The following is a 10,513-nucleotide window of genomic DNA, read 5'->3' on the forward strand; positions in this document are numbered from 1 at the left end:
TAAATATTACCATAACCTATAAAATAATTGAAAAACAATTTAACATTATTGGGCACAGGTTGCCCGGTTGCCCGGCTGCCTAGACCTGATCGTCGTGTTCCTCGGCTTGTCTGCGGCTGTTTTTTCCGATTTCTGTTTCTGTTTACTGTTTGTCAGTCGCCGTGCCCCGTTGAGGTTGCAACTTGCCATGGCCACTGCCGCTGCCGCTGCCGCTGCCGCTGCCGCTGCCGCTGCCGCTGCCCCCCGGTGCGGTGTCCGGACCTTTGCAGCAGATTTACACGCATTTATTTACCAACTCGGACCCAGAACAGGACCCCAGTACAAGTCCTTGTTGGGCGCTGCCTTCGCTCTTACTCTTTCTTTTCCTGGACAAACAGGGCATGTGTACTTTTCGTTGGTTTTTGTAGGGACTGGAATCTAGTCGAAGAATACAGTTTTCGACATTTTTTTTTACTTTCAAAAAATGTAACTTAAAAATATTATATACACTTAAATATTATAGTTTTATATTTATTTGTAAGTGTTTTTTATACCATTTTTATTTTGTTTACATTAATATTTTTATTTATACTTTTATTATTTATTTTATTTATTTATTAATATATACATATATATTATTATATTTACTTTTAACTGTTTTTTATTCTATTTTTATTTTATTTTTTATTTTATTTAGTTTCACTATATTTTTGTGTTTAAAAACCGTTTGTATTCTCTTTCCTCCTGGAATTTTATTTTAATTTCAGTTTGACATAAAAATTGGAAAATTATATTTAAAAATTTATCATATATTTAAATATTATATTATTATAATTATTTTTAAGTGTTTTTTATTTGATTAAAAACCGTTTGTATTCTCTTTCCTCCTGGACTTTTTTATACTTTCAGTTTGACTTAAAAATTCGAAAAATTGTATTTAATTATTATTTATTTATTTAATTTATTATTATTTTTATACTTGTAGCTAAAATTACTTTATATATATTTTTTTTATTTTATATTCATTTAATTTTACTATGTTTTTTTGTGTTTAAAAATTATTTGTATGCTCTTGACCTGGACTTTTATTACTTTCAGTTTGACTTAAAATTTGTTTAAATATATAATATAAATATTATATTTTTATATTTTTTTTAATTTTTTTTTTTATTTTATTTATATTTTATTTATTACAAGATTTATATCCATATTTTAGAATATTTTTATTTTGTATTCTATTTGTATTGTATATTTAATTGTATTTTGTATTATCTTATATTCTTTATTCTATTTAATTTCCCTATGTTTGTGTTCGTACATATGTTCCTTTGCTCCCTGAACTCCGCTGGCCGTTATTCTTGTTGTTCTTCTCTCCTCTGGCTGTACTCCTGGCTTTGGTGGAGGATTGAGTATTCAGGGTCTCGCTGAGAGAGGATCTGCCGTCGAACGTGGTGCTTGTGATCGTAGAGAGCATTTTTCAAAGGAAGAGTGCAAAGAATACATGAAAAATATTTATAGAGCACTCGGGCCGTCGACTTGCCCGATTGACCCAATTTGTTGTTCTTGTTGCTTTTGTATTAATTTAAAATATTTTTGCAAAAAGCTTCCAATTTACTTGCGAACACCCACACCCACACACACACACATGTGCTGTGCTGAGGGAATTTCCTTTACTTTATGGGTCTTATATTTTGACATAATTATATCTCGAACACACTTGCATACATACATATATATATATATAGTAGTTTTAATTTTTATGATCTGGGCTCACATTGGCAATGTGCGAAAAAAAAAACAACAACAAAAAAACGAAACGAGAAAATACAAAAAATAAAACTGAAATCGGGGGAAATCTTCTTAAGCTGCAACAACAATTATAATAATTATTTAATTAAAAATTCTGTCGCTCGAGTTGCTGCTGGAGGATGCCACTGCTGTTGCAGCTTGATTTTTTCCCTTTTACGCGATTTTTGTTGAACAAAAATTGCATTTATGAGTGGAGTGCAGAATGGAGATCTCTGTACGTGGCAAGTACGTGAGGGGAAAAAAATTAATCTATTTGAAGTGTGCGCCATATCGGATGCGACGAAGAGCGAGTTAAGGTCAAAGGTTCAAAGGAAATGGATACAACAAAAAACAAAAAGGATGCTTCACCGAAAATATTAATTAATGTATTAATACGATTATAAAATAAAATAAAAATAATTATTTGCTATAAAATCTCTCGAATATCTGTTATGGACATTCGATCCTTTCTAAACTCTGAAAACACTCTATGGGAACCCTAACAACCGATCGACTCTCCCAAAGTAACCTCATTTTCTGGCCCATATCTCCCCTGCCCCCTACCCCCAACAATCGAATAACAATTGCCCAAAAAAAAAGAAGAAAAAAAAAGCGGTAGCTTGTCAGATTGATTACCGGATTGTTGTTGAGAAAGTATCTTTTCTTGCACAATCTGAGGGAGAGGGAATGGTAATGGGAAGCGAAGGTCGACTGCAGTGATTGACCATAATGAGTGGAGTTTTTAGGTAGATCACGCCTCGGCCCTCGGCCCTCGTCCCTCGGCCCTTTCTCCCCTGGGAAATTGCATTTGTATGAGCAAAGCATAAAGATTCGCATTAAACACACAAAACGGTTGCAATTGTATCTGTTCTTTGGGTATCTTTGTATCTCTGGGCGACTGCCTGCTAATCTCTTATAACATTTCCATTAATACGCTGTTGGTAGTCCTCTCTCTCTCTCTTTCTGTCCTCAAAATGATGAGAAATTAATGTGTGCACAGCCAGGGAACCCAGAACCAAGCCCTGAGCACAGCATGTGGCGACGAGCGTCACGGTTATGCCCCAGACCCAGACCCAGACCCGGACCCAGCGGGACAATTGTGCCCAGGTTATTGTTGGAAAATTTCACAGCACTCGGCATGGGTCCATGGCCAGGGCCAGGGCCAGGGCCATCCTATGCTGAGCATCCGCCTAAGGTAAGGTGTAACCAAAAACCCAAAGATGCACATAATTTTTGTCAAATGCAAACCGTCTTGATGGGCATCTTCGAGGAAGACCAAAACTGCGGCTGGGAGTCTTCACGCCCTCGGCTTGGGTTACATGTGTTACCTGCTCCGGGGCTTAATGGCCAACCGCAACGAAACGAGGTGATAAGTGAGTTGCGAGCCAAAAGTTTTCTTGGCTCTCTGTTGATCCTCAAAGAGAAAGCATTCTTGGTGGTGGCTCGCCCCCAACAACCCCACGCTGACCCCCAAAAGAGCAAGTTAATTGTGGAATAGATAACAACATCTGATAAATGGCGGCTCGAATCGAAATCGAAAACGAAATCTCAATCTCTCTCAGAAACAATTGTGAAATGCTTTAATTTCTGAAGTACCTTTAATGAGCATTTTCAACATGGTCATCATACAATCAGGGGCCTGGCTCCGCCGTCGCTGCCGCCGCGAAAGGGGGCCAACTGTCGAGTGGTTTGGGCCCAGATGTGGAGGCAGGCAGGCAGGCAGCAGACCGGCTTACAATAGTCTTCAATATTTGGACCATTCCGGCTTTCGGTTCGATAATTATTGCCCTCGGCCACAGAGCTTCGCTTCTGCTGCTGCTGCTGCTTCTGCTTCAGCTTCAGCTTCAGAATAAGCCAAAGCACACAATCTGTAAATGTATCTTGAATGTCGGGTATCTTTGTATCTCTGTGTTGTATCTCTTTGCATCGCTGTATCTCTCTGTGTGTGTGTGTGCTGAGGAGAATTAATGATTACATTCGCTTTTGGCTTGATCCAGTAACCCTTGGCGGGGCCCCAGCCCCTTCGGTAGCTCTTTCACTCGACTGGAGCTCGAGCTGAAGCTGGAGCTGCCCATGAAAGGAAATTGTAATGATCGAAATCAAAATGTTTTCGTTACTTTGCCTCCTAATGAAGCTTGAATAGTGCGAATGACTCTCCACAGTCGAGTCTCGGGTCTCGGGTCTCTGGTCTCTGGAGGAGTGTACACGCGCCTTTTAATCGAAATTTGATGATGGATTCTCTCCAGCAGCTTGGAAATCATTCAAAGTCTTCTACTTGCTCCACTCTTTTTTTTTTTTTGGCTTTTATTGTTGGCCATTTGGCGTCTGGGGCTCTGTGGCTCTGTGGCTCTGTGGCTCTTGCCGCTATTTGCCTTTGTTATTTATTTATTGTTATTAGAGTACATTGCTCGCCCCGCTGGAGGTTCTCAAACGATTCTTTCTTTCATTGGGGGTTTTTTTCTGTTTTTTTTTTGTAATTGTCTAAACGGGCAACGAGAGATGTGAAATTTGAGTTATTAGATAAATACACTCTGCATTCTCCGTATCGTTAAGGGTGCCCCGGTTGGATTGTGCCGTGAGTTGGCAACTTTCTGGTCTAGCAACTGACAGCTGCAGTGCAGGTGACACAGGCCCCACCCAGCCCATACGCGAAGGGGTAGCACGTACGTAAACACATACATACATGTATTCCCATATTTGTACGTGTGTGTGTTTTTGGCTGGCAACGCATTCCATGGAAAACAACTAAAAAAATACGACTCCAGGCAGCATTGCGACTAGTAGATACCCGGTGCCCGGAGAAAGATACAAACCATGAGACGGCGTAAGATAGATTTATCATCATATTTTTTTTACTGTTGATTTTTGACTCAAAAAGTAATAGAAAACAACAAATTGTATTATTTTTATTAAAAAAAAAAAAAAAAGATCGAATGTGTATTCGAAATATTATTAATAATATACCAAAATCAAACAATTATTTGTGATCCAAATATTCTTGCTCTTCTCTTGGCGCCTTTGGTATTACGGATCTATGTCCTTTAGCTCTGAAAGGCTCTTCCATTGGGGTTATACCAGGCCTCGACACACGAAAGATACAAACCAAAGGCCATAGAAGAGATCAATTATACTACGCCAAATATTCTGGCCCTTTTCCCTGTGCCTTTGCTCCTTTAGCTCCGAAAGCCCCTCCATCGGGCCCATAGAAGGCCATAGAAGAGATCGATTATACTACGCCAAATATTCTGGCTCTTCTCCCTGTGTCTTTGGTATTACGGATCTATGCCCTCTAGCTCCGAAAGGCCCTTCCAAGGGGGACATACCCCGCCTCGACACGCGGTACGCGGTATAATTATGCCTGTTCAGACCTCAATTTTCTCCCCAGGTGGTGCATGCGGCCTGTGCTGCCACGCTCTGCTTGAGCCCAGGTCTGCAAAAAGTTTTCCAAGCTTGTTACTATTGAATAATAGTGTATTAATTTTGCTTTTTTACCAGGCTTCTCCTCCCCCTTCTCCTCCTCCTCCTCGAACTTACTTTTAATTAAATTGAAAGTCGAAAATCGAGACGCGGCAAGAAAAGTTTCACCTATGTATCTGTATCTGTATCTGTAGCTGGGAAATTTCTACCCTTGAATAAAAGAAATGCTCTAGTTTTTTGTTTTTGTTTTCGAAATTATTTTTTGTTTTATATTTTGTTCTTTGTCGATATATTTGTTGTTGTTGTTTGTTGTTTTTCTTTACTAACTAATGCCTACTCGTAGATAGTTTTTTGTTTTTTTTTAACAATAATTTAAATAATTTAAAACTTACTTCACAAAAAAAAATATATATGTATATATGTATATTTTATGGTAAAAAAAAAACTTACAAATGACTCTCAGTGCTGGGTTTTTGTTTTTTTTTTTTGTTTGTTGTTTGTCTTTAGTTTATCTATGAATATCTTAAGTATCTTTAGGTTAATCTTAGCGGCTAGGAAAAAAATGTACGCTAGTAGTAGTGTGGCAAAGTGCTGATAGAAGAAGAGATCTTTCAGTGTTGGGAAAGTGCGGGCGAGCGAAACGTTTGGGTTATTTACAGGGCAAGATTTTCCTCCTATATCTATAGCCAGTGCTGGGACTTGGGCACTACTCGAGCGGGGGGCTGGGGCTGGGGCTGGGGCTGGGGCTGGGGGTTGGTTTTGGCATCACAGTGTTGGACAGCGGCCGAACTAAGCGTAGATGCTCAGCTGCCTGCGTCGATAGTCAACCGTGGATCAGTGGGTGAACTGCCGCAGGGTGTTGTTGTTGGCGGACTTCTGCTGGAAGGACCTGCGTCCCGTGGTGGCGCACAGCCCGTTGCGCAGCGGCAGGGCCGGCGGCATGGGCGGCGGTGTGGGGGTCTTGCTGCGCCCCATCTGCTCCAGCGGCATCGAGTAGTGGGCATTGCTGTAGATGTAGTTCGGATCGAGTATCTCGCTGTTCACCTCGTTGTCGTAGTGCTCGCCGGCGCCGGCGCCAGTGCCGGCCACACGATGCTTGAAGTGCTCGTGGGTGAGGCGCAGCTGTGGCTGCAACTGGGGCGCTGCCCCCAGAGGGGCGGCATGGACCATTGGCACATCGGCGTACGAGTAGCACGAGTCCCCCACGGCCGCGGTGGCCGACAGGAACTGCGGCTTTGTGTAGTGATTCAGCTTGGACTGGACTCCCGACTGGTGCTGGTGCTGGTGCTGTGCCTGCTGCTGCTGCTGCGGGTGCGGGTGCTGCTGGAGGTGATCGCGCGCCAGTGTGGCCGACTTCATGTGCAGCACAAAGGAGGCACTGTCGTCGATGGCTGCCTGGCTGGCCAGGGCCTTGTTGTTGTTCAGCTTCTTCTCGTTCATGAGGCTGCCGGTGGGCACCTGCAGCTGCTGGAACTTCTGCTGGGGATCTCCGCCGGCAGCGTTCAGATCGTTGATGGGCATGCCGGTGCACATGCCGTAGTGATGGCCGGGCGCGCTGGGGTGGTGGGGCGCCGTGTAGGTGTTGGGGAACGTCGAGTGGATGCCCAGGGAGCAGGGGTGGTGCTGGTGCCGGGCCATGTAGTCTTCGTCGCAGAAGGTCTTCTGGTACTCGCGCTCCTTGCGGCCCAAAGCCGAGCTGCCCCACAGGCCGCCCTTGAGGTACTCGCGGATCTTGTGGCGGCAGCGGTAGACGACCAGGGCCAGGGCCGTGAGGGTGGCCGCCGAGCCCACGAGCAGGGCTCCAATCAGCGCCTGCTTCCTGGGATCCGTGTGCGTGCAGCCCATCAGCGTGGGGTTCAGGTGCTTGAGGGACTCGCCGCGCAGGCGCTCGGGGAACTCGCACAGCAGCTCAGAGACCTCGTCCTGGCTGGCGTTCTTGGCCACCAGCAGGTTGCGCAGCCACATCACACGGCAGTCGCAGGAGATGGGGTTCTCGGAGAGGTCCAGCGTGGTCAGGTCCTTCCAGGGGAAGAGGCCCTCGGCGAGCGAGGTCAGGGCATTGGCCTTCATCACCACATGCCGCAGATGGGGCAGGCCGCTCAGGGCACCCTCCTGCACCTCCACCAGCATCTTGTTGGAGGACAGATTCAGGTACTCCAGGTTTCCGTTGGCCGCAAAGGCTCCGGTCATGACGCGCTTCAGCTTCAAGGCTCCGTTCACGTCCAGGCGCTTCAGCTGCTTGAGGCCCACGAAGGCGCCCTCGCTGATCACCTCGAAGTCGTTCTGGCCCAGGGAGAGCTGCTCCAGACGCACCAGCTGGCTGAGGCCCACGGAGGGAATGCGCGCGAGGCGATTGTCCGACAGATCGAGAATGCGCAGCTCCTCGAGGCCCTGGAAGCTGTCGTGCGAGACATTCCGCAGGCTGGCTCCCTTCAGCTCGAGTCGGGTGAGACCCTTCAGGTCCTGGAAAGCGGCCGGCTGGATGGTCAGCAGCGAGTTCATGCCCAGAAAGAGCTCCGCGAGTGTGGGCATCGCCTGGAAGATGACGGGATCGGGCACCGAGGTGAGGGCGTTGTCGTCCAGATAGAGGATCCTCAGCTGGCTGAGTCCATCGAAGGCCTTCGGGTCGAGGAAACCGATCCGATTCTCGCCCAGATTCAGCTCCACGATCTTCAGCAGCGGCGTGAAGGTGCCCTGGTGCAGCTCCGAGATCTGATTGCCGCGCAGATTGAGCACGGTCACCGCCGACAGGCCGATGAAGGTCTTGTTGCTGATCTGGCCGATCTTGTTGTGGTTGAGGTGCACCTCCTGCAGCTTCTTCTGGTAGGCAAACGTGCGCTGCGGGATCGTCATCAGGTGGTTCGAGGAGAGATCGAGGAACGTCAGCTCCGCGTAGAACTGGATGGACGAGTCGATCGTCTTGATCTTGTTGCTCTTGATCACCAGCCGCTGGATGGAGGGATTCAGCGCGATGGGCAGCACGTCCAGCTGCCCCTCGCCGCACTGCACCACCAGAGTGTTGTCGTCGCACTGGCAGCCCGGCGGGCAATTGGCCAAGGCCTCGCTCGGACTGAAGATGCTGGCCAGAATGCACCAGATGCTAATGATCGTGATCATCTGCATGTTGGCCTTTTTCTTTTTGTTTCTTTCGCTTTGCTTCGATTAGTCGTTTTCTTTTTCCTTCCTTCCTTCCTTTTCGTGTCTCGATTCGTTCAATCTCTTGGCGTCGATTTTTCAGTTTTCCATAGTAATCTGAGAATACAAAAGAAATTCCAAAAATTAGTTTTTGTTTGCATTTATTTTTTTTTAACTATTTTTTTGTTGTTTGTTTTTTTTAAGCACTTTTTTTTGGTTTCTTTTATGCAAATAAAATTCTTTGAGCAAGGGTTGCGCTTTTGTTTTAATATTTCTGCAGTTTTCTTCAATGTCTTATAAATTTTCCAGCTTTTTACATTAATTTTCCAAATTTATATATTTGTTTCCAAGAGTTTCTCTAAGAATTTTCAATGCTTTCCTAGGAATTCTAACCTTACGTTTTATAACCTATTTTTCTTGAATTAAATTCAAAAAATTTCAAATGGTTTTCCAACAATTTGATTTAATTTTTTGTATTCAAAAATTTATTCTCTTTTCCAAGAACATTTTAGTTTCAATTTGAGTTTAATTTAGAAAGAGTTTAATTCATTTTTTTTAGTCATAACTTTTTACATTAATTTTGCAAATTTATATATTTTTTCGATGCTTTCCTAAGGCTTTCTAACCTCACATTTTTTAATATATTTTTCATGAATTAATTTTAACAAATTTCAAATGTTTTTCCAAGAGTTTAATTTATTTTTCGTAGTAATAACTTTTCAAAGAATTTTCAAAGTTTTCCTAGGACTTCTAAGCTGTTCACAATTTTAATTTTTCAACCAATTTCAAATGTTTTTCTCAGAGTTTATTTTCTCTTTTTCTATTCCAAAATTTCCTTCTTTTCTTTTAGAATTCGAAGAACATTTTTGTTTGAATTTTTCCAAACTTTTCATATCACAAATTCTTACCTTTTTGTTCCTTTTTGGAATTTGTTCACTAAACAATTTCGCTGGCGTTTGTTTTTGTTTTTGTGTGGTGTGGTTTTCAGATTTGTGTGGTGTTTTTTTTTGTTGTTTGTGGAAATTTGTTCACTGTTTCACTTTGTTTTTTTTTTGTGTAGTTTTGTAACCAATTCGTATGTCACTTTTAGCCAATTTTTTGAACAGAAACCTATTCGATGTGGGTTTTGGCAAAAAAAAACAATTTTGAAATGCGAGAAATGTGCGCGCGATAATCCAGTGGTTCGCTTTGGCTGCACGCTTCAAGTTGTTGTTTGTACCGGATCTCGGGGTTTACGTGTTTTTTGGCATCTGGCTCGGACACAAGTCGGCTTTGGGACTGGCTGGAACCGCTGGAACTGGCAACACAACCGCTCACGACGAGGCAACGAACAACTTTGATTTTGGTTAGCCGTCGTCGCGCAAACGACACCTCGGATCGGCTCGGCTGGGCTCGGTTCGGCTCGGCGTCGACCGTGGCGGTGGTGGTGGTGGGTAGCAGCTGCAAGCGACGACGACGGGCGCTCGCCGACAGCCGAAGCAGGTAGCAGAGATGAGAGAGAGAGAGCGTATTTTCACTCAATGTTTTCCACTCATTTATCTGGCTATGCTAGCGCTGTACCGCTCTCTCACTCTATTTATCTTTCGCTCTGGCTGCGGCTCTGCCTCTGCCGCTGCCTCTGCCTCTGCCTCTGGCAATTGCAACACACTCGCCGGCCTGTGCGGCCGCTGCTGCTGCTCCCATTTTGACCGTTTTGGCCAACTGTTTCAGTGCCAATCGCAGTGCCCCAGCAAAGTCAGTGTCAAGTGCTGTGGCATAATTAAGAGATGCCATACAGAGGGTCCCTCGTTCAAGTGGTTGCCACAGACCAGACACGATGCTGAGACACACACTTGAAACTGATATTTGTGTATCTCTAAGATGCACTGAAACCGAAAACAACTACAAGAAAGTGTTAAGGATCATCCCGAACCGTACCACATGTAATTCTGAATAATATGCTGTTATTCGATACATTTCCTTCCCCCCCGCCCTAGACCCATAAAAAAAAACTATTACAAATGTGACAACAAGAAAATCAACTCTAAATGGCCATAACTTATGGGTGGAGAGGGGAAGGGGAGGCTGCAGAACATTTCCTGGGCATGCGGTCTCTCCGGGAGAGAATATTTTGCACATTTCTCGAGAGATGGATATCTTTTTGGACTTTGCATCTTTTTGGTCGACCAGTAAATCTGGTTAAATTTATTTATTA

General features: G+C 44.2%; 1 protein-coding gene across 1 annotated transcript; it reads right to left on the reverse strand.

Annotated features, from left to right (window-relative positions):
• Positions 1 to 5,618: 5,618 nt before the first annotated feature.
• LOC108153180 (leucine-rich repeat-containing protein 15) lies at positions 5,619 to 9,665 on the reverse strand. Its single transcript, XM_017282986.2, has 2 exons — positions 9,228 to 9,665; positions 5,619 to 8,436 (listed from the first exon to the last, which is right to left on the reverse strand). The coding sequence occupies exon 2, from the start codon at positions 8,305 to 8,307 to the stop codon at positions 6,019 to 6,021; it is 2,289 nt and encodes a 762-aa protein (XP_017138475.1). The 5' UTR covers positions 8,308 to 8,436; positions 9,228 to 9,665; the 3' UTR covers positions 5,619 to 6,018.
• Between the last annotated feature and the right edge of the window lie 848 nt (positions 9,666 to 10,513).

Source organism: Drosophila miranda, chromosome XR (assembly GCF_003369915.1).
Source record: "Drosophila miranda strain MSH22 chromosome XR, D.miranda_PacBio2.1, whole genome shotgun sequence".
Classification (NCBI taxonomy): Eukaryota; Metazoa; Arthropoda; class Insecta; order Diptera; family Drosophilidae; genus Drosophila; species Drosophila miranda.